The following is a 24,094-nucleotide window of genomic DNA, read 5'->3' on the forward strand; positions in this document are numbered from 1 at the left end:
TTTTTAGATAGATGGCATACTTTTAGTTTTATAGAACATTACTGGGAGAATCACCGCAGCTTTTTTTTAAGTCTCTGGAAGTCGAGCATATTATCTGACAGGATTCATCACAGGAACATAGATTAGAAAATGCAGTGAAATTATTTCATTCCTGTATATTTGATTTGATTTTTATTGAACCCTGACAGTTTGTGCTGCTGATGGGAACCTTTGAACACTCCCCAGACAACAAAGAGCCAGAAATGTATAGTGTGAAGCAGGGCTGCGGATAAACCACTTAGTTACTTTGGGGTACTTGGTTATTCTAAGCACTGAATGAGTACTTGATTATACGATGTCAGTTTTACCAATGAGAACCTACTTATGCTTATAAGAGACTATAGCATGAAGTATGTGCTGTTCTACTGGGTCAAGTGTTGCAGGGATCTTTCAATAGGTTGGTTGTGCTGCATGTAAATATTGTCTTAGGAGGGTTAGAGAAAGAGAAATTTCCAGAATGTCCAACTATAATCTGTTTTCCTCTTTATTCAGCAGGCTAGAAAGTCCACCTTCAGAATTGGTTTTGGTGTTCTTGCTATTGTTTTGTGGCACATTGTGAACTGGATGAAACACCCATCTAAAGCATATCATTAAACACATCTCTTACTGTTTGGCTACCATCTTCTTCTTACTTTGAGGAGTCTCCACATTATGTGGCTCCCTCACACTATTCCTAACATCCACCTTTGTTACACCAGCCCTCTGTATGGCCCCTTACCGACACTCAAGAGCCTTCGGTGGTTTCTTTTTCTCTTACCTGGTGTTTCAAGTATCCTTTCCAGTCTATCCACTGTCTGCACATGTCCAGACCATGTTAGCTTTGCCTCTCTTACTTTTTCTCATAACTCCATAACCTCTGCTGTCACCCCGGACTCATCTCCCACTCCTCCCACTCATCTACATTTACTACCTCTACTCCTTATTTTACCGTTACATCTGTTCTGTGTTGCTTTAAGTTTTATTCCTCTTCTCTCCAGTGCATACCTCCACCTCTGCAGGTTCCCAGCATCTGTTCCCAGCTCTCACTACAGATCAAAATGTCATCTGCAAACATCAGTCCATCGAGACTCCTCCCTGACCTCGTCTGTCAACCTGTCCATCACACTACAAACAAAAAGGGGCTCGGAGCCAATCTCAGATGGAATCCCACCCCCAGCTCGATTCAATCTGTCACTCCTTCCACATACCTCACCGCTGCCTCACTGTCCTCATACATGTCCTGTATCACCGTCACACACTTCTCTAGATCCACAGAGACTCAGTAGTAGCGCCTTCTGACCTGCTCTGTACTTCTCCATCAGCACTCTCAAAGCAAACATCACATCTGTAGTGCTCTTTTTCAGCATGAAGCCACACTGCTGCTCACCTCTCTCCTTAACCTAGCTTCAAAAACTCCAGAGCTGCTTTGCATGTTGAACTGCTCTCTCTGCAGAGCAAAATTGCCACTAATTCACTGCACAGTTGAGAGCAACATTGGGCTGACACAGCTACTCTATATATCATTAATAAAGGTTGACGGTCCTGCAAAAGTCTTGGAGCTTTCTTTTTACAGTTACTATGATGTGGTGCATCTCATGCCTGGGTTCTACTACTTTGATGAGAGCACAAAAACTCATATTATCTCCAACTGACAACAGCTGGTCAGTGTATTGGGGAAGAGCTTGTTATTTTCACAGGCTGGGAGTCGTCTCTGGACGTTTTCTTTGGCTTCTTCAGTGCTTGCTGAAAAGCTGCCTGTTGTCGTTTCCTACTGTATGCTTTAGTAACTCCACTCTGCGTTTATTGAAACTGGCTTTTCAGATGTGTTTTTCATTCCTGTTTTTTGACATTTTAACACAGAATAGCAGAGCACAGGATTTGCTTTGTTTAGTCATTGGTAGTTTTACAAATATGCATGTGAGTAAATGAGAATGGCACAGTTTCCAATTCTGATATTTTGTGGTAAAGATAATTGGCTTGAAGAAACTAGGAAACAATTGCTCCAAGTACTGACCAAAATAATGAGCCAATTGATGTACAAATATAGGTATCAACATGACCCTGCTGACTATTATTGGCACACTGACTATTATTCATCATTTATTTCATTTGTGATACCTGAAGAACTTTAAAAGTAGCCTGTTATTTCTGTAAATACTTCCTTGTTACCTTTGAACAAATAGGGGAAGAATAGAAACAAAATCAAAACAAAGACCAGGATGTGAGGGAAAAATAAAAGATTGATTGGACAGGAGGTTATTCGTTCTGTATCAGTATTAGTGGGCTAGCGCTGAGAGCTTCTGTGACAATGATTGTGACAAAATTGAGTAGCCTGTTAGCCCTCAACTTAGTAAAGGAAAAAGAAGACAGATGGCAAAAAGAGAAGGATTTAGAAGGACAGAAATAACACAATAGGGCAGGAATCCATTGTACACAAACAGTGTAATGTCAGGAGACATGGATATTCTGTGGACAAAGATGCCTGCGGTCTCAGTGAAACCAGTTAGACCTGCCAACCTGCCCAGCTACAGTAAATGATGAGCTTCAGCTTGGTGAGAGGAGAGAGGGATGAAGGAGGAGGGGTGGCGGTGCGGGGAGGTCAGCTCACTCTTCATTAGGCTGTAATTGAATTTCCACAGCCCGTGCAGGGAGGATGTTCAGCTCTCGCTCTCCCTGCAGGGGACTGTTGGCTTGCTCCAGCTTCCCAACCTCCCCAGTACTTTCAAGGTTAGCTCAGCTAATGGGCTAGTTTCTCCATGGATTTTTCTGCTCACCATCTGTCATCTGCATGTCTGACCATGTAGGCGAGTAGGTGCACACTCCATTATGTGATGCTGTGGTTACTAGAGAAAGAATACAGTAGGGGTGGGCAAAATAGCCCTAAAATTAATATCACAGAATTTTGAGAATTTACACTAACAAAATTTCTGAAATGATATAAAAAGCTGAACAGCGTTTTATTGATGCTCACAGCATGCAGACGGCAACATAAGTAGATGCATTAAGTAAAGGCATTTTCCATTATTCTTTTCCAGTGAGCTACTGTCACTGATGACATTCTTCCGAATTTGAAATGAGAATCTATTGAAACAAGATGCACCAGCAGCATTATAATGTAATAATGGTGAAGCAGCAGAAATCAAATGTAAGCACAAACTGTAAAATAACTGCTTAACACAAGTTTATCCATAACTGTCACATAATAAAACATACATTTTGTACAGATCTTGGTTTGAGCCTTTTAACCATTTGCTTTAACGCCCTCCTTTACGTCAGTCATTTCCATCCACCTCATGTCATATGGAGCGCATCTACTGAGTGCTCCAACGACTGGTGGAGTCATTTTAGATTTGGGTTGCAAAAGTTCCTAAAGTAGTCAAAAAGTTTGTTTCCACTTTTAGAGGATCATTTTCGTGCAAAGTACTGTTTTGTTGGAGGTTGTTGAAGTAACTCGCTTTCCTGGCACTAAATCACTATCGGAGGCTGACACGCCCGGCCTGGTCTTATTGTTGTGCGCACCAGGAAAGGCATGGTGTTGCTATAGCAATATTATTGCCATTACGATGACATTTTTATATTATATAAAAGTTCATTGTGAAATAATCATAGAAGATATGATATGGAGCAGCTTTACTAGGAGTGCAGAAGGCCACCTCTGTCCTGACTCAGAGGACTCAGCAGTGTCTTATTGTTAAAGCTGTTCACAGACTCCAAAAATGAGTCTGTAGGTGGCCTGTGTCTAAATCCTCAAGTGACTTTGAACAGTTATAAAAGAGAGTTGGTGTAAATTTTGTATTTTTGTATTTTCTTTTTTGTATTCATTGATAATGTGCAAAATAGAACTTCATAAACCTCTGCAATCTTTGTCTTTGTTTTTCACTGGTGGTAGACTATGGTATGGACTATGGCAGATTAAATGAATGAAAAAGTGCTAAATAATGTTTTAAAACATGAAGGTCCAGTGGGACACAGGCAAATGTCTCCTGGCTGCTAACCCTACAGAACTGGAAGCTATGCCACCAGTCTATTTCAGTGTCCTGACTAGATCCCTACGATGGGCACGTTACCTCTCTGTGGTCGCTATTGTTTCAGCCAGTGCAAAGAAGAGCTGCAGGCAGTAGCCTCAAGGAATGGAGACTATACTTTAAAATCCATATAAATGGTGTACAGCATGTGCTTCTGAGAAGGTGACCCCAGTCGTTCTCAGTGTTCTTGTCTGCATTGCTCACCTGTCATGTCATGTTTAATTTGGGGGAGCTAATGTTGTTTCTCTAATAAAGCCGTTTTGAGGGCCAGGGGGTAAAAGGCGATGCTTTTTGTATTTTTTTTTATTTTTTTATTTTTATTTTTTTATGTTACAGGAGAGGCTGTGCGAAGTAGTGGAGCATGTTATGTTTTATCAAGTGTTTGCCTTTTTAATTGGCGTATGCTTTAGAGATGAGAGCTGTTCTCTGGGGAGGCTGACTTCATTAGCACCTGTAAGCATCCAGATATGTTGGAGAAAAGTGAAAAATTGAGCGAGACAGAGAGCGGCACATAAAGATCTTTGTTTTCCAAAAGTTCTTGCCACAAAAGATTTCGATTCAAAACGTGTCCAGTGTTCTGTACCCAGCTGTGACTTACAGGATGAACACCACCACACAAAAGTGAAATATTTTGCGTGTTTCTTTTTTTTTTGGGGGGGGGGGGGGGGTCGTTTCCAAAGAGGTTGTTACTCCAGTTATGTCTTATTAAAATTTTAATTGAGAATAACACTGCTGTGCAAGGGATCATTTGCATGTATATTAGTGCAAATGTCTGGCACTCTGCCAGTGTAAAGGAGACAATCTTAGTATCAAAATAATTATCCATATAGGTTAACAGTTGAGCACAAAACAAAAGAGAAGGGGAGGAACAGGGGAGAGAAATGTACAATGATATGAAAAATGGTCAATAATACAGGGGATAGTTTGAGCTGGAGAGCTGTTACTGTGCTTTAATGGCCTTCTCTGGAGAACAGAGCCCATTTGTCTGCTGTGCAATTTGGAGAAGGAAGAAACTCCAAAGTAAGCACCTGGAACAATTAGTGGCTGTACGCTAGCTGAATGTTCAGCTTTTCACCAAATCTGAGACGTGTTTTATTACCTCCTATGTAGGGATGGGTATTTATAAGATTTTCACGATTCCGATTCCGTTTTCGATTCTGTTTAACGATTCGATTCTTTATCGATTCTCTTATCAATTCTTTTTTAAAAAGAAGATTAGCTTAGAACTTTGTTTTATATCTTCTCTTTGAACAAGATAGAAATTTAGAGGTAACATGGCCTTACAAACCCAACTGTGAGATCTTAAGAGATCCAGCCTACGGTTCTTCCATGGGGTGTCACAGGGTCCCCAGGAAAAAAATTTGTAAATATAAATTAATAAAATGAATACTCTTCTGTAGCAATAACAAAGTATAACATAAATTATTCTGTAGCAATTACACAAGAATATCCAGTAATGTCCTGCCTACAATTAAACACATTCACTTACCGAAAATCGAGGGCATCTGCTGTGGCAAATGGGTGCAAGCCTTTGACCACAAACTTGTCTGTCCTGGCCTGAAAGGAGACTCTACCGGTAGACTGCAGCGACAACTGCCAGCATCTGAGCCAGCCAGACTCTGTCTGTCTCATCGTGGTCACCTAAATGCACAGTAATGGCAGGTTTTGTAATAAGGCAGATCGCGCTAACATAATATGCACTGTTAGTTGATTATTTACCTGCCGCATTAACAGGAGAGGACGTGCAAACGTTACCGCTGCTGCTGGGTTGAGATTCACGAGTCGAGCGGAATTAAAAACACGACATTCATTTAAGGTCATCATGTGTTTTGTGAACAAATACTTTTGCATATTCGTTGTGTTTCCTCCCTTAAATGAAATATCTACTTTGCAAGTATTGCAAGTTGCCCTGTTGTCATCCGTTCTCGTAAAGTATAATCAAACTTTTGAGCGTTTAAGCCGCTTAGGCGCCGTGTTTCCTGCCAGATAAATGACGCTCCGCAATGTGGTGACGTCATTCGGGGCGACTGGAATCAATAAGGGAATCATTTACAAAAATGGCAAACAATTCCAAGGAATTGGAACAGTGGGAACGGCAGTTTTCGATACCCATCCCTACTCCCATGCATATTGGTGTAACATTTGCTGCGGTCTGAGACTGTCTTGATAAATAGAACTTACCTTTAATGCACACCAAGTCACGTGATCACTCCTTGCTACAGCAAATGTTCCCTCTGTTTTCTTCAGGGCAGAGCTATTGTTTACTGGCCGCTTTATGTTACTAACCTGACCTGCAAACTTAGGGAAGTGACTAACAGAATAAGATGAGCAGTAGAACTGCTTCCCTGTGAAGCAGGGGTGTCCAACTCCAGGCCCCAAGGGCTGATGTCTTGCAGGTTTTAGATCTCACCCTGGGTCAGCACAACTGAATCAAATGATTAGCTCATTAACAGGCCTCTGGAGAACTTCAAGACATGTTGAGGCGGTAATTTAGCCATTTAAATCAGCTGTTGATCAAGGACACATCAAAAACCTGCAGGACACCGGCCCTTGAGGCCTGGAGTTGGACACTCCTGCTGTAAAGGGTATATGGTTTCAGCGAGGGTGAGGAACTTGGATATTTGTGAGGGACTCAGATTTGAGCTGGTGCTCCTTCCACATTGGAAGAATCCAGTTAAGTTGCTTCTGATCTCCTGGACACCTCCTAGGTTTGGTGTTTTCGGCATGTTCACCTGGTTGGAGGCGGGGAGGGGGGAGTTCAATCCTTTTATAATAGGAAGTAACTGCTAGGAGGGAATTAAAGAAGAGACTAGAGAAACAAGATTATAACTATAAATATTTTTTTGGCAGATCAAGAACTAGACAGTCAAATTATGTGACAACAGGAGGCAGCTGACGTATCTTTAATCCCACATAACACTTCTTCAAAACAGACAATTAAGGAAGGCTTAAAATCACAAACCAAACCAATAAGTATATAAAACCCCTCCATTGACACTCAAAAGAGAAGTGTTTGTGTTTTAGTTTGCATCATGTACATTTGTTGGCATGAAGGTGTTTAAGCACACATGATAAGTGTTATTGAAAAATGACTTATTGATCCAAACATCCAGCGTGCCATCACGCTTTGCCATTTCTTTCCTTTATTCCTAAACGGTACATAGAAGAATACAAAGTGAGCAGTTTGATGGCTGTTGTTGCTTAACAAATAAAGCACATCATACAAAGACTAAAGAACTGAAGCATAGTTTTGAGAATTGATAGTATGAAAAATATTGCTTATGCCAAAGGAAAAAAGCATTTGTTTCCTTTCTGAATTCTTCTTCGCTTGGCCTGAAACAAAGGTTGGGTTATGAAAAAGCTAAATGTAGTTGAGCCATCGAGTTTAATTGATTTAAAAAATCACATTGGGAACCAAAAGCTTATATTTTCAATAAAATATTTTTTTGCTATTCCATTGTCAACAGAACCTGGATGATAGTATCTGTGACAAAACTTAAATTCTCAGGTCCAAGCTGGCAGTCTGTTCAGACCATGGAAATGACTCTCAAGGACTAACAATCCCCACAGGGATATTTTTATAGCAGTCGACAGCAGCAGTACGGGGCTGCTTGACAGGATGAGGTTTGGAGATTTAGAGTGAGCACAGCATCAGTGCTGCCACGTTAGCAGTGACTCTGTCTTTGTAGCTGTTGCTGTTCTGTTTGTTTGGCCACTGGCTTCCTCTGTCATATCAAATGCTCCCACTTCTGCCCAGTTTCATCTTTTTTCATTGTTTACATTTATTTTTGTTTTTTGCAGACTACTTCTACAGCTTTAAGCGCAATGCGTAAGCATTTAGAGAGTTGGTGTATTTCAGAGAGTAAACATGGAAAACAGTCAAATGCGTCAATGCATGCATATTCCTTTCTCACTGGTCCAATCTTCCCAGAAAGCTCTTCACACCCCAATAATATGAGCTTGGTTTGAATTATAAAATGTTTGATTTTTGCTTGTAGCTAGTTGGAGAAATTTATAAATTCAGTGAATCAATATGTGAAGCATTTGTGATTCCTTCTGGGCCAACATGGAAACTATTTTTTAACCAGTTTTGCCATTTGGCTCCTTTCTGCTGTTTCTGTGGATAGAAAAGCAAAACATGGTCTGAATCAGGGCAGACTGACCTGATCAGAAGAGCATGCTCTCTGCTAATGCCTCGCTTTTAATGGATTCCCTCTTAGACGCACTGACTGAATTTTTTTGCAGACATATAAGAGGTCAATTTCACTCGTAGACCAGAAGAAATGGAATGCAAGAACAAATTTTCTTTAAAAAAAAAAAAAAAAAAAAAAAAAAAAAAGGAATACAGAGACAGGAAATTGTCCTTGAAACATTACCACCTATAACCTAGAAAACAACTGGAAAGCACGGATGAACTTTTAGCCTTTAGTCTCTTTAAATCTAGATTCTGAGCTTGCTTGTTGGTTGGATGAAGAAATATGTTTGACTGTGAAGGATATTATTTAGAGTGGGTCTGAAATAACTACGCTCTAAATGCGGTCCACCGATATAAAATCCAAATAAAAGAGAAAACCAACCATTAGCTGTAATAAAACCAAAGTGGTATCAACCATTAGTGAAGTCCCTTCTTCAGGCTTCAAGGTGAACATCTGGGCTATCTTGGTGTTTTAAAAATGAATTAGAGCAATGGGTGGAACTGAGTCACAGAGGGCAATACGACAAAGTATTTTCTAGGGGGTTACTGATTAAGTGGCAATAAGGTCATTTTCTGTACTAAAAGAAGTCTCCAACAAGTGTAATTACCTCCTGCTTGGATCTAGTATCCTCCTTTTTAAGGCAACATTTTCCATGTACATGGTCCTACATGTATAAAACACATCTTACTTCTAGTGTCCTATTTAAGGGAAATGGAAGAAACATGGAAAAACCAAAGAATTGAAATATGCAGGAGAACTGAGGCAGCCCCATAGAGGCGGTAGTGTTTGCTGTGAAGCAGGAGCTTGTGTGCCTGTGCTCTAAATGTTTGACAGTGCTTGAAGGCAGAAACATGAAATTGTCCGTCCTCTCCTTGCTTTTCAAAATATTGCTTTCATCATTTTATGATGTGACAGCAAAGTGCACATCTGTAATACATCTCTTATCATTGGCTCAGTAGATATTTAAGCAGTGTATATTTTGTGTGACTGGGGAAGATGAGGGGGAGTGCTCTTGAAAAAGAAGGGGAAAAAAATCCCTCAGACTGGCTTATGTCATCACGGACTTTCCGTCAGCATCCTTCTTTTTTTATGACTGTTGCCAAAAAAAAAAAAAAGCTGCTTCAGATGTTTTCAGCTTTGGCTCAAAGAGAGGATGTGTGATAGAGTTCACAGAAGCAGCCGAATATTTTGGAGGAATAAATTAGCAGCTTGGTTCTTTGGTGCTGTGCCAAGACTTCTGGGAAGTAATCCAGCACGTTGGAAAGATGAGATTTGGATGACACATTGGATTCACTCTAATTTGAGGTTAATTGAATTGAAAATCCCCCAGCTTCTACCAACACAACATATACAGGAAGGAATGATGAACTGTGTTATGGGTGTGTTGGTTATTTTATACAGCTGGCGTTTCTGAACCCCTCAAAATATTCAACAAATCTGGATTATTGATCAGGATTACAGATGCTTCAGCTTTTTAGTCTTTGTTTTTTCTTCTTACTCTAAGGGGGTCTCTTAAAACTTTTTTTTTTAAAACAGGTTGCCGAATAGCTACAAGTAATGTAGAAAAAGTTTCCAAATAAGAGTCAAAATGAATGAATTCATATATGTAACAGACAAGAAAAAAATTTGTCATATGTTTAAAAACAAATTAGAATTTTGGTAAAATAGCAATGTTAATTGTTAGCTAGAGGATCAACAATCAACCAAATTGGTAGCTAATTTAGTCCATCAATGTAGAGGTCTGCATTCCCGCGGGAGCCGCGGGACCCGACCAGATTTCTTGCGGCGCGGGAATAAATTTCCAAATAAAATGCGGTAGTGGTCGGTAACTCTGGTGTAATTTGAACGGGAGCGGGCGGTCTGAAAATATAGCGTGCCCGACATTTTTTCGGAACAGCATATCTGTGATTTCCTCATTCTAATTGAGCACTGGTACAGCCAGTGCTCACGCCTGTTACATGCACTGAGCACATGGATCAGTGCTTTTTGCACGTGCACTTTACTTGCACAGTCTGTGACTCTGTGCGCGCATCACCTGCATCAGAGCGCGCTTTACCAACATGGCAGAGCAAACTGAAGATGCAATTTCCTTGAAGGACGTTCAGCTGGGATTAGACAACGGTCAGTTTACTTTAAGGAAACCCACATCAGGCAAGTCTGATGTATGGGAGTCTTTTTCATGCGTCATAGACGCAAATGGAAAAAAATTACCCTTTGTACAATGCGATAAATGCCTCAAAGTTTTACCCTTTTGCAGTCACAAGACTGGAACCTCAGGTTTAAGGCGGCACTCATGTCCCATCACAAAGGGGCAAACAAAACTGGCATTTACTAAATCTTTGCTGGTGCCAGAGAAGTTTAAAAAAGAAACCAGAGACAAATGTGTTCAGTTTGTTTGCCAAGACATTCGACCGTATGATACCATCTCTGGAAAAGGCTTCACACAGCTGGCCCAACATTTGGTCGACACAGCAGCAAGAATAGGAAAATTCGATGTCTGTGAGATACTACCACACCCCACAACGGTGTCAAGAAATGTTGAAATGAGGGCTCAGAGTCTACGTAAACATGTTGTGGAGGAAATCACTGCAACAATATCGAAGTTTGGATGCGCTGTTACAGCAGACATATGGACAGAAACATATCGAAAAACGTCCTTTTTGTCTGCAACCATCCATTACGTTAATGAGCAATCTGAGCTACATTCAAGAGTGCTTTTTGCTGCCCCTTTTGACCCAAGCACCTCAAAGACAGGTGAAAACATTCGAAGGCACCTGCTGCAGAATCTCAGAGTGTTTGGCATTGATGCGACAGACATGGGCAAAAAGATTATTTTTGTCACAGATCGTGGAGCCAACATGATCAGTGCCTTACGAGAATACACGAGGCTAAACTGCACAGCGCACATACTAAACGTGACTCTCTCCAGTGCGTTTGGTACTGCCATAATCGAAAAGTCTCCAGAGATCGCTAGCCTTCTGACTGATGTTAAAAAGTTGGTTACATATTTCAAACACTCAGGACAGCAGGGCAAGCTTAAAAAGTCACTGAAACAATCCATAGAGACATGATGGAACTCTAACTTTGACATGTTAAATTCTGTCTTGGAACAGTACGAAGACATTGCATCTGTGCTGACTGAGAGCAATAATTATGACAAGATCGGACGCATTAGCATCAGTACTCTTAAGTTACTAGTATCATTCCTAAAACCCTTCAAAGAGGCAACTGACAACTTGGAAACTGATAACACAGCTCCCAGTGTCTCACTTGTTCTTCCGTGGTCTGTGCGATTAATTGAGCACTGTACATCAGCCACAAAAGACCCTCTGCTCTCTGAAATTGCAACCGTCTGTGTAACACGGCTGAAAGAATTACTGTCAGCAGACAGCACTTCATCCCATTCTGTTCACATGCTTTATAAAATAGCAACCTTTCTGACACCAAATCTGCGAGGTCTGAGAATGTTAGATGAAAGAGGGCGACAGAATGTGATACAGGGAGTCAAGGAGATGATCGAAGATTTAAAGTTTGATCATGCACATGATGAGGATGTTGAACCAACACCTGCCAAAAGGCCTACTGTTCTTCATAAATTTTCAGATTGGGAGGAAGAGGAAGAATCATGTGGATCAAAATCACTAGATGTTCAGATTCAGGAGTACAGGACCATGAAACTTGAATTATCAAGTCAACAAAACATTTTGCAGTGGTGGAATTCCAACAGTTCCCAGTTCCCTGCCCTGAGCAACCTTGCAAGATTTGTCCTCTGCATCCCGGCAACGAGTGCACCTTCCGAGAGAGCATTCAGCCTTTGTGGTCGGATTTTGGAGGAGAGACGTTCAGTACTGAAACCCTCATCAGTCAGTGACATTCTTTTCCTGCATGGAAATTTAAAATAATTTGGATTTTTTAAGTAAGTTTCGTTCATTTGATTAATAGTTTATAATTTTGAGATGTCGTTTATTGTTGTATTTATATATGCATATTTTCTTTTGTAGGAGAGACCTTGAATTCGACATTGGGACATTTTTTCGTTAAACTGATAGTTTAAACAACCATTTAATTTCGCAGTGGCCAACTATTTTGTTCTTTTGTTTACAATTTTAAGTGACTTTTTTTTTTTTTTTTCGCGACACTTTCCCTACTGTGTTGACAGAAAAATGTTACGTTTGTATTTTACATAAAAATAACAAGTAGGCCACAATGCTGTATTCGTTTTTATTTATTTTATTTTTGCAACACGTTTTCCATGTTAAAAGATAAATGTTGCATGTTGACAGATAAATGCATCTTGTTTAAGAAAAATAAATACAATCATTGCACAACCTGCAGTTTTATCTGTTATCTCTATTTTTTGGTGGTACCCCATTTAAATGTGAGATTTTGGAAACCAGATCTAAATTTAGCGGGAACGGTCGGGTCGGGTAGAAAATTATTCTAAGCGGGCAGCGGGTGAACAAAGACTGAATATACAGCGGGAGCGGTCGGGTGCGGTACAAAACCTTGCGGGAGCGGGCGGGAGCGGGACTAAAAAAACATTCCCGCGCAGACCTCTACATCAATGGGTAAAATAGCTAAAATTATAAAACAAGAAGACTGAAATTTATAGTAAAAAAATATGGTTAACATAGGACATTCCTAGCTAGTATAATGTCCAAAGTTGAAATGGCTACCATCATCATAATCATCTTAGTTAATAGTTAATTATGGTTAGCAGTTTGTTCTTTTCTTCTTTTTTTTTTCTTTTTACCTACCAAGGTGGATAAATATGTTTTAGCAAAATCAATAAATAAAATGGATAGCTTAAATTGTTATGAAACTAGTTGTAAAGTTATATTTTAAAGTATGGCCAGCAGTTGATGGCTAGCTGCACTTGGGTTACTTTTTTTTTTTTTTTTTTTTTTAAATATTGAAATTTTAGGCTAACAGTTGAAATAGCTAGCTAACAACCTAGATTAACTCTCAAACGTTTTAGCTTGACATAATGAAAAACTAGCAAGTGGGATAGTAGCTATTTAAAGAAGATGAAATACTAAGGCAACAATTAAACACCGGTTAAGACAGAAACCATACCTGTTAAACGGTAACCTGAAAGCAATGCATCAGTAAATGATGAGTTGTAAACGTCGACATACGGTTTAAACTGAATTTAAATTAACACATTTGCCACGTCATATCCACATCAGCAAATGTTTAAGGATTTTTATCCATTAAAATGGGTAAATATGCCATTGAAGGCGGAATATTTACCCTCATGCATAATTTTCATGACAAAACTTTTGTGATTTCCCCCAACCCCAGGTTTCTCATGGTTATAATACAGGGGATTTTTCATCTTTATATTAAACAAAAGATATTGCACCATAAGACCCTGTACACTTTTTAAATGTTGAAAGGTAGTTTGTTCCAATCTTTGCAAATTTGCAAAACATTTTTGTTAAGCAAAATGAGGCGCGTTGAAGTTGTGGATAAAGTTAAGTTGATGTGATTAAATATTTTTATAGTTGATATTGTGATTTTTTTTTTTTTTTTTTTTTTTTTTTTTTAAAGTGAGTTTTTTTTCTTGTTTAGCATAGTTTCTTTGCTATAATGTGTTTGGAAGGTGGTGTTCATGATTACTTTTGAGGTGCTACTAAAACTGGTATTTATTGCATGTACAGTATCTTGGTCAAATTCATATTAATCTTTTCTGTGATCTGGTGGTTCTGGGGCTGAAAGATCTTGGGAACCACTGTACCAGTTAAATACTTGCTCTGGTGCCCACGTTTCACCCTGACCTCTTCTTTTTTTTCCCTCTTAGTTTTATTGTTTGTGGTTTAATTCTAATAAATGACTAAGAGGAAGATGCATTCCTGGAACAGAAAGAGATTGAAGGCAGCGATTGTTTGTTAGTTCGGTAAATGGGGTCTACAGAACTGACCCCGGCATCGACGATGTCCGAGCCCTCTTCATGTCCTGGATTTCACATTCTAATAATGACTAATGTGTTTGCCGATGTCAGCCTGCTCTCATTAGAGTGATTTATAGCCCTGGCAGTTTTCAGTAAACCAGAGGAGCCGTATTCCAATTTATTCAGGTCAAATTAACCATTCATAATTAGACACCATAACCTTTCCCGCTTTCCTTTCCTAGTCTGAATGCGCTTTACATGAAATGCAAATGTTCATTGTTTAATCTCCCTGCTTGTCATTAGGGAGGCTATGTAAGAATCGCCCCATGCAGGGCAAAAGTTTAGCCTGAATCAATCTCTAATGCTTAATAGCTAATGGGCCGATTTATTGCCATGTAATGAAGGTGAAGGCCTTCTTTTCTCTAATGGTGGCATTGACCCTATGGAGCCCCTCAGCCATTATTCCAATGTCAAAACTGTGTAGCTTATATTATTGCTGCAATGACTCATTTTAATATAAAGTATATCACCTATAAACTTACTAATCTCCAATTACTCTACTTGGCTGTAGGAATTATTTGAAAGATTTTACAAGTACAGAATTGGCAAGTATTCTGAAATCTGTTACATTATATTGATTTTTTTTATTATATAATGAGACCTGAAACACACACACAGAAACATTTTGTATTAAGGTTGGGTGATTTTTTTATTTTTTTTTATTTTTTATTTTTTCCCCCCCCCCCTCAAAAAAATTTCCAACCAACCATAATCCGTCCAACCACCAGTAACTGGTGATACATCCATGGAGATGTATGTATATCTGTGTCACAAGATTATGTTAAAGGCACATAAGTCATCAGGAGGGAGAACAACAGTGCTTATATTTTATCTCACTACATACATATTTGTCAGCCACAACATTAAAACCTCTGACAGGTGAAGTGAATAACATTGATCATGCAATAGCCTCCTGTGAGTCTTTGGGCTGTGATATGTCATGCATTTTGAGGTTACCTAGGCATGTACAACCTAGCTAAAGGCTATTGTACACTCCTCAGTGTCATTGGCTTCCCCCAGCAGGACATTATGTTCTGCCACAAAACAAACTGCCCGGGAACAGCTGAAGAAACATGACAATGAGCCCAAGGCACTGACCCAACCTCCAGCCTCCCGCCTCCCCAGATCCCAATCCAATCTAGAATTGGCAGCATTCAGTGGACCTAGCCTCCTCCATAGAGGCTGCAGCCCACAGCCCACATGTCCCACAGGAGCTACTGCCAGCATTTTGGTTACAAACACCACAGGATATCCCCAAAGGTCCTGTTGTAATGCCCCAGACAGGTCAGAGGCATTTTGGTGGCGTATAAGGAAACAACCCAATGTTAGGCAAGTGCTTTCAGAACTTTTCCAACTATCAGAACTTATGCCAGTTTTAATTGGATTGAGAAGTGGGGCACGTCGGGTTGTCGGTCTATCACAGGACCAACAGGGAGAGACAGAAAGTTGTATTTCATTATCACTTTGCTAAATAAATTATTTCCTGGCTTTAAAGTATTTTTTTTAATATTTCAAATTGGATAGGGCTAATTAGAGCCAGACCACTTGAGGCGGGCTGCATCTCAATTGAGGCCTTCAGGATTACGTAGCGGAGACCTCTGTGACAGTTTGATAGACAGCACCTCTCACTCTGGTCTTGATTACTGCTGTTGTCTAATTCGCTTTGCTTTGCTTTAATAATGTCTGATTGGGGAGTGTTTGGACCAGGTCCTGTCTCTTTGGACTAGCTGGGAAATGATGGTGAATTTTGGTGTTAGGCTTCAAGTCATGAGCTGTCATCTTCTTAGCCTCAGTTTCATTAAAAAGTTAATGAAAGTTAAAAAAAAAAAAAGGATGAAGGGAAAGTGTGAGGATGGAGACAAATCGGAGGACCAGCTGGCGTCTGGTTTGTTGGTTTTGGCCAGTTCTCCCATTTTCAGTGCCTCTGATGTCTGTTGGGATTAGGAGTACCTCTCCAAGAGGCAATGGCTGCCAAGCAGCATCAGAACAGAGACGAGCGGAATGAGGGATGAAGGTTGGGAAGTGAAGCAACAAAGGTAGAACAAAAAGTGAAAGAATTACAGCTGGAAAGAAACAACTGAGTGCAGAGATAAAGACACTGTCAGTCATTTGAGCAGCTGCAGATTACAGTTTGAAGGTGTAAAAGGACTGCCGCCTTTCCTCCTTCTACCCTTCTGATATTCAAAATCCAATTAGTGGACGTGTTAGAGGGAGCTCCTTTGTGACAGTGGGCCATTTGTAAGGAGGAACACTGACAGAGGTAATATTTTAATGTAAAGCGTATCTTCCTTTATTTTGTATATAATGTTCTCTTTTTGTAGTCCTGAGAAATGTTCTTGTTCACATTTTTGATGTTGATGCAGAGAAGAGGTGCAAAAGAGAAGAAAAAATGGTACAATGAGGCACATTTATTTGTCTGAGTCACACTGGACCTCATTCGTGTATTACTATGAATGATTTAGACTTCTTTAAATAGAGGCGATATAGTGATGGGCTTGTGATGTGCCTGCAAAAATTTTGCTTGAAGCCTCAATGGTGTCCCTTCTATGTTAGTTAGTTCTGTGTTAGCTTTTTGGGGAGCTGGAAGCTACCATGTTTGGACAAGAGGGTGAAGTACCAAAATGATGAGCTTGGATAGGTATTTGCACATGAAACTTGTATGAACAATTCACAGAAACACATGTTTTACTCTGTTAATTGGTGTTGAGAAACTATTAGTGCTAATAAAATGGTAGACTCTAACTTAACAGAATGGAAACACAACCCATCTTTGCTGTGTTTGATACTTCTGTGCAGGCTTCTTTTTTTTAGCCCCAGAGATTGCAGCATGGATATTGTTCAATGAAAGCAGAGTTTGTTGGGTTTGCAAGGTCTTAACTTTATAATGTAATGTGTCCTAATATATTGTGAGTTAGCACTAAATAAATACATTTTTAATTGAGTTGGTCAGTACCTTAGAATGGTGAAGGCACACTTTGATCATGACGTCTTTCTTCTTCTTCAAAAAACCCAAGCCTCTGCAAATGATTTTTGACCTCAAACCATGTGCTCAAAGAGACTTGATGTGACATTTGTTGCGTTTTTGTTTTCTGGCGCTGTAGTTTGACTGTTTGGTGAGCTGGAACATGATCCTCTGCAGAGTCACTGTAGACGTCAGATTTGGAGGCAATTAAATCATTTGTCTAACAGTAGACAGATGGATTAAAAGACAGTGCTGAGTCATGTCTGTCTGTTGGAGACTATTTAGGAAGCACAATTTGTGTGGTTTGCTTTTCCAGTGCATCTGTTTTGTCTTTGCTCACAGTGGATAACATTATAACTGCGACCATTCACGTCCAGTTGGTTTGTAACATATAGCGTCTTATCAAGATGTTCCCCTTTTGAGGTGGTGTTATGTGCAAATGATTTTTTTGGTGGTTACTGAATATTTAAACAGAAAGTGAAAAGCGATGGATGGATGGATTGAGGTGGAGTACATTCAGTTTTCTACTACAACACTGGACTTTCTGGGTTTTTCTCTGCAATGGTTGACAGCTTTAGAAACATTAACACTAGACAGATGGCCATTGAAACATGGCTTTAAGTGTGACTTATTTTTATATTTATTGACCTGTCACAGCTGACTGGGCGTTTGAGCAGAAAGACTTAAAGGCTCCATTTAGAGCAGGATTGATTTCTGTCAAAGACGAGCTGTGATGAAAGATTGGAGAAAATGTGCATGTATAAGCCCAGTCTCTGATTGATTGACGCTTTCAAGTTGCCCTGTCATTATATATATGTCGCCATATATATAGATCTCCCCCCCCCCCCCCCCCCGACACACACACACACACACACACACACACACACACACACACACACACACACACACACACACACACACACACACACACACACACAACATCCACCCTGTTCCAGTGTATTTGCCATTTTAGGCGATGGAACTGACCATTTGACTGACACCTCACTCTGGGTTGAGATTTACTGTCACTGCTGCTAGAGAAACACGGGAAAATGGCACAGCTGCCATGCATAGGACCAGTGGCTCAGACATGAACTTTAATAAAACACTTTGATCGTGTAATTTACTCAGTGAAGTGATTGTTGTTGGGAAAAGGGTCCATAATGGGACATTATGAGTTTTGGGTAGAATGAACATCATCACAATTTTGGCAGCAGCACTGTTTTTCTTTTTGTTTTGTGTTTTTTGTTTTTGTTTTTTTAATTTTTTTTATTTCTTGCCAAAAGCCTTTATGACCGCACATTAGAGGGGCTGATTTAATTCCTTTTTCATTCCTCGCAGTTGGTTTCTTCCTCTTGAGGGTAACATTCTGTCTAATGACTGCAGATATAAAAAAAAGGAAAAAAAAGTCAGTGAGTGTAGAAAAGTAAGTAATATAAAGTTTTTCTCTGTATGGGTGAAAGTACGTTATGATGTAGAGGCCTTAAGGGGGACATTTCAGTGTGGAGCATGTGGCAGCAGCAGATGTCGTGTTTGATGGTGACAGCTAATGGGTTAGTTTTCTTTTCATGTTTTTTGAAGAGCATTTTTGTTGTGAGGGTTTCCTATTTGTGGACAGTTTTCTGAAGCAGTTCATGCCAGTAGATCCGTATTTACCTGCACGCATTAACAAGGTATGATATTGATCCTCTCTATACCATTATGGCATTTTTTTTCCACTCTTTAAATTATGCTCTCTCTCATGTTGTCTCTTCAGAACACCTTAAGGTGGCACTAGAGGAGTACATGGTACGGCTGCCAAAGGTTCGCATCCTGAGGACCAAGAAGAGGGAGGGTCTGATCCGGACTCGCCTGCTTGGAGCAGCTGCTGCTAAAGGAGAAGTCCTCACCTTCCTAGACTCGCACTGTGAAGCCAATGTGAACTGGCTGCCTCCACTGCTGGGTGAGGACTTCATTATTGAGCCATGACCCTTAACATGAGCCCGATCCTCAACCGGCCTGCACTGTGTACCTAGGTCATAACCTTAGTGATGGCTGCTCTTTACGTGTGACGTTAAACTCATTTTGGGGAAAAATAAAAATTCAAATTCAAATTTTATTTGTCACGTACACAGTCATACACAGTACGATATGCAGTGAAATGCTTAGACAACTGCCCGTGACCTAAAAAAAGGAAAAGGCTATGAATAAGAGGAAATAAATATGAAAAATTAAAAAGGGTAAATTTAACTAGGAAGGAATAAAATATAAATTAAGGTTAAAAATGAAATAACTGTACAACACAATTTAGAATGAAGGGTAAATTTAACTGGGAAAGAATAAGATAAAATATATAAATTAAAGTTGAAAATAAAATAACTGTACAACAAAATACACAATACACAGCATAGAACTATATAAGAATGTATGAAGAAATATAAATAAATAAATATAAAATATATATATAAAAAAAAACACCCAGCACGCCCCTGCGGGCGGTTTATCCTTCAAGCTCGGGTCCTCTACCAGAGGCCTGGGAGCTTGAGGGTCCTGCGCAGTATCTTAGCTGTTCCCAGGACTGCGCTCTTCTGGACAGAGATCTCCGATGTTATTCCCGGGATCTGCTGGAGCCACTCGCCTAGCTTGGGAGTCACCGCACCTAGTGCTCCAATTACCACGGGGACCACCGTTACCTTCACCCTCCACATCCTCTCGAGCTCTTCTCTGAGCCCTTGGTATTTATCCAGCTTCTCGTGTTCCTTCTTCCTGATATTGCTGTCATTCGGAACCGCTACATCGATCACTACGGCCGTCTTCTTCTGTTTGTCTACCACCACTATGTCCGGTTGGTTAGCCACCACCATTTTGTCCGTCTGTATCTGGAAGTCCCACAGGATCTTAGCTCGGTCATTCTCCACCACCCTTGGGGGCATCTCCCATTTTGACCTCGGGACTTCCAGGTTGTACTCAGCACAGATGTTCCTGTACACTATGCCGGCCACTTGGTTATGGCGTTCCATGTATGCCTTGCCTGCTAGCATCTTGCACCCTGCTGTTATGTGCTGGATTGTCTCTGGGGCATCTTTACACAGCCTGCACCTGGGGTCTTGCCTGGTGTGATAGACCCCAGCCTCTATGGATCTTGTGCTCAGAGCTTGTTCTTGTGCTGCCATGATTAGTGCCTCTGTGCTGTCTTTCAGTCCAGCTTTGTCCAGCCACTGGTAGGATTTCTGGATATCAGCCACCTCCTCTATCTGCCGGTGGTACATACCGTGCAGGGGCCTGTCCTTCCATGATGGTTCCTCGTCTCCATCCTCTTTCTTGGGTTTCTGCTGCCTGAGGTATTCACTGAGCACTCGGTCAGTTGGGGCCATCATAGGATGAGGGACCTATGGATGGAGATATATATATATATATATCTCGTAATTGTCGGGCTATAAGCCGCTACTTTTTGCACAAGCTTTGAACCCTGCGGCTTTTAGTCAGGTGCGGCTTTTCTATGGATTGTCCATGATTTTTGTCATATCGTAAGACGATTTGTTTTGTGTGTTCCGCTGTTGTACGGCACTACGTTGCCTGGCGGAAGGATCGGGGTTCAAGAGTGGTATGTTAGTCACATGTCCGTCCGCCAGGCAACGTAGTGCCGTACGAAGTAGCGCGAAAAACAAACTTCAAAGTAGCGGTACGCGTTCAGCGGGAGTTGTGGATGATGAGCGGCGATAAACTTGCAAGTTATGCCCAAAAAGCAAGTTATGCCCAACTCCACCGGTGGATTCTGACAGCGTGGAAAAGTGTGAAAACATCCACGATCACCAACGGATTTTGAAGGGCTGGACTGCTGCATGATGGAGAGGAGGACACCGCCACGGCCCTTCAGAGGGTGTTCGACTCTGACACTGACAACGAGGATTTCTTTGGTTTTGAAAGTGACAACGAAGGAAAGAAGCTGAGAGTGGATGATGAAGCCATCCTGAGCCTGTTTGTATCCGACATTGGAGAAGAGGACTTTGGTGGTTTTAGTGCGCAGGAAGAAGAGAAAGATGGTGAATGACTGACTTTTCTTCTTGTTAAAGCCGTGTCACTGCACCTGAGCCTAAAAGGTAGTCTGAATCTATTTTTCTGGTGTGCTGTAGGTTACTGTTATGTACTACATGTGCAAATATGTACCCATAACTTGATTTTCAAAATATTAATAAAAGTGATGTCTCCAAACAGCCATCTCTTTCCTGACAATTCCCTTTGTGCATATTCTCTTACATATGATAAGTCAACATTGAAACACCTGCGGCTTTTAGTCAGGTGCGGCTAATGTATGTACAAAACAGGATTTTCCCCTGATTTTAGCTTGTGCGGCTAATATTTAGGTGCGCTTTGTAGTCCGGGAAATACGGTATATACACAATAACAGCAGCTGTACAAGTGTAAAAGTGTCCAAAAATCTATTAAATACGATTTTAAAAAATAGAATAAAATATACCAAAAAGTGGGAAATTTGCTGGGCCAAAAAATTAGACAACAGCTCTCACTCTTCATTGCCTCATTACAACAACCATCATGTTTGTTTTAATGTTTCAAGCACATCTGCTCTTCATCAGATAATGAATGTTGTTGGTCATGTGAGCTCATCACGTGAAGATGTCCATTCAGAGCCCATATATTACATAGTTGCTAGATAAATAACATCTCAAAGTCATGTGTGGGTGGTGCATTACACACTGTTAACTGTCTGAAATATTATTGAATCTCTGAATAAGTAAATAAATAAATTCATCCAAAAAAGAAAAATGTAACACTTGGGGGGTAAAAGCACTAAAAAATAAATGAAAAATGAAATAAAAAATGAAGGTTGTATCATTGTATACAGACAGCCAGAAGCTGAACCAGCCAGACATAAAAATACAAGGGATCATAAAAAAAACTAAAATAACATCAATTTATTGATTGAGACCTTTAGGAGCCAAAGTGTAAATCCAGAAGTGTTCTTATTGTTAGAGTAAAGTGTTCTCTCCTTGGGAGATGTACATGCTCAGTGCCAGCATAACTCAAGCAAGCCACAGTGTGATTCATACGCTTGGTGATTAGCAGCTGAACTTTCCTGATCATGCTTTCTTGTAGCACTCGATGTTTATGCCAGCCCACACAGACATTTAAGCATACATATCACATTTTGAAATCCAGGATATGAGTTAGAATGAGTAAAGAATACTCATTCTATGGGCTTGGACTGCATATGGTTTCCATGTAATGTGATCATGTGACCAGCAGCATTTGATCTAAGGTGCCTCTACTCTGTGTATTGCTGTCTGAAGGGCAGGTCTGTTTGTTATAACTACCCGAGGTGTGTGAGCTAAAATGGTAAATGTGCTTATCAGAAAAGTGTTTGATATCATTCAAATGAGAAGTAGGGTCATTTTCTGACTCCTGTGGGATCTAACCTGCTGTAGTCAGAGGAGTGGCTCCCTTACTGACGACTAGAAAAACCGCAGGTTTACGACATTTTTACATCTGTACGCTGCTTCGATTATGCGCACACAACTAATGACAACACAATGACACATGTAAAATAAGTGAGCGTTATAATTCATCCATTAGATTTCAGCCAGTCACAAAGCAATAAATCTAAGCTAGATGGAGCTGAGAGATATGAGGCGATGGTTACTGATTTATACTGAAACCTTTTAACCTTTTTTCCTGTAAAAGTAAATGGTAGAAAAATAAATTAATATTTTGTAAAAAATTATCAATCATTTTATTTGTTCCTAAAAACATGTTTTTTACCAATGGTAAAAGATAAATCATGGTAAAAATGGTCAGGATTGATACATTTCAGTTTGTAACACAGGAGCAAATTTTCATTTTGTACACACACACACACACACACACACACACACACACACACACACACACACACACACACACACACACAGTTTTACCAGTTGTTTAAGCAGCCCACCGACCCCTCATAACCTGCAGTCTGTGGACAGGAGGGTGAGTAGGCTTTGCTTGGCTGTAAAAGGTCTAAAGCCACAAAGCTTGGAAACGACTTTTCTGCACCATCTGTTGTCATAACCTGCTCGCCATCGTGTGTGCCTCCTTCTGTCCCTCTCAGACCGAATCGCCCAGAACAGGAAGACTATCGTATGCCCGATGATTGATGTCATCGACCACGACAGCTTTGGCTATGAAACACAGGCGGGCGACGCCATGCGAGGGGCGTTTGACTGGGAAATGTATTACAAGCGGATCCCGATCCCCACAGAGCTGCAGAAGGACGACCCCAGTGAACCCTTTGAGTGAGTGACTCTGATACTTGGTTAGGGATTTTTTTTTTTTTATACCCATTATCTGATTGTGCCCTGACTAAATGCATGCATCTGTTCCATGGGTGACCCCAGTGGGACTTAAAGCTTTTCAACTGGGTTTGTCTGAGCTGTGCACCTCTGAATGATTTACACCACACCGTGTTTATTCACTGAAGGTCTTTGTTGGCACTGCTATGCTCATACACGCGTTTACACCTGAGTGTTGCATAGGATGGATACTAAAGCACTCGACTACTGCCCCATTAAGCTGCAAAACATGAAAATGAATTCCATTTCCAAAGTGGATAAATGCCAAAATCCCAGTCTTACATTCCAGAGTGTACAGAGAAATGGAAGCTTTCTCGGATTTCAATGAACGAGTGTGGCGGTGAAGTGAAGCTGCCAGCTCGCTGTCTTAAATGTTGTCTCTGATTTTTAATGCCAGTACAATATCTATATCAAAAGCTATGTCATTATAAAAGACTGATTATGTTGCAGCACTGAACTATGACTTACTTGGTTTTTCTTGTCAGGTAGGGTTTATGAGTGGGAAAAGAGCGACATTCAGCTATTTTTATATTATTTTGCTACTTCAGTTAGGGCAGAGCTCTTCAAGGAATTACTTAACCTTTACTTTTAGCTGCTATTGTATTAGCTTT

At 40.4% G+C, this 24,094-nt stretch overlaps 1 protein-coding gene across 1 annotated transcript in view; it reads left to right on the forward strand.

The window, feature by feature from the left end:
* LOC147320357 (polypeptide N-acetylgalactosaminyltransferase 10-like) overlaps positions 1–24,094 on the forward strand; it is a 124,161-nt gene that overhangs the window by 60,403 nt on the left and 39,664 nt on the right. Inside the window, exons 5-6 of the mRNA XM_086308265.1 lie at positions 18,911–19,096; positions 23,243–23,426. Of these exons, the coding sequence (XP_086164391.1) occupies positions 18,911–19,096; positions 23,243–23,426 (370 nt within the window). The remainder of the gene's footprint in view (positions 1–18,910; positions 19,097–23,242; positions 23,427–24,094) is intronic.

Source organism: Aulonocara sp. 'chitande type north' Nkhata Bay, linkage group LG10 (genome assembly GCF_057382095.1).
Source record: "Aulonocara sp. 'chitande type north' Nkhata Bay isolate Kocher_YH1m ecotype deep benthic linkage group LG10, A_spYH_male_GT1.1, whole genome shotgun sequence".
In the NCBI taxonomy this organism is placed as follows: domain Eukaryota; kingdom Metazoa; phylum Chordata; class Actinopteri; order Cichliformes; family Cichlidae; genus Aulonocara; species Aulonocara sp. 'chitande type north' Nkhata Bay.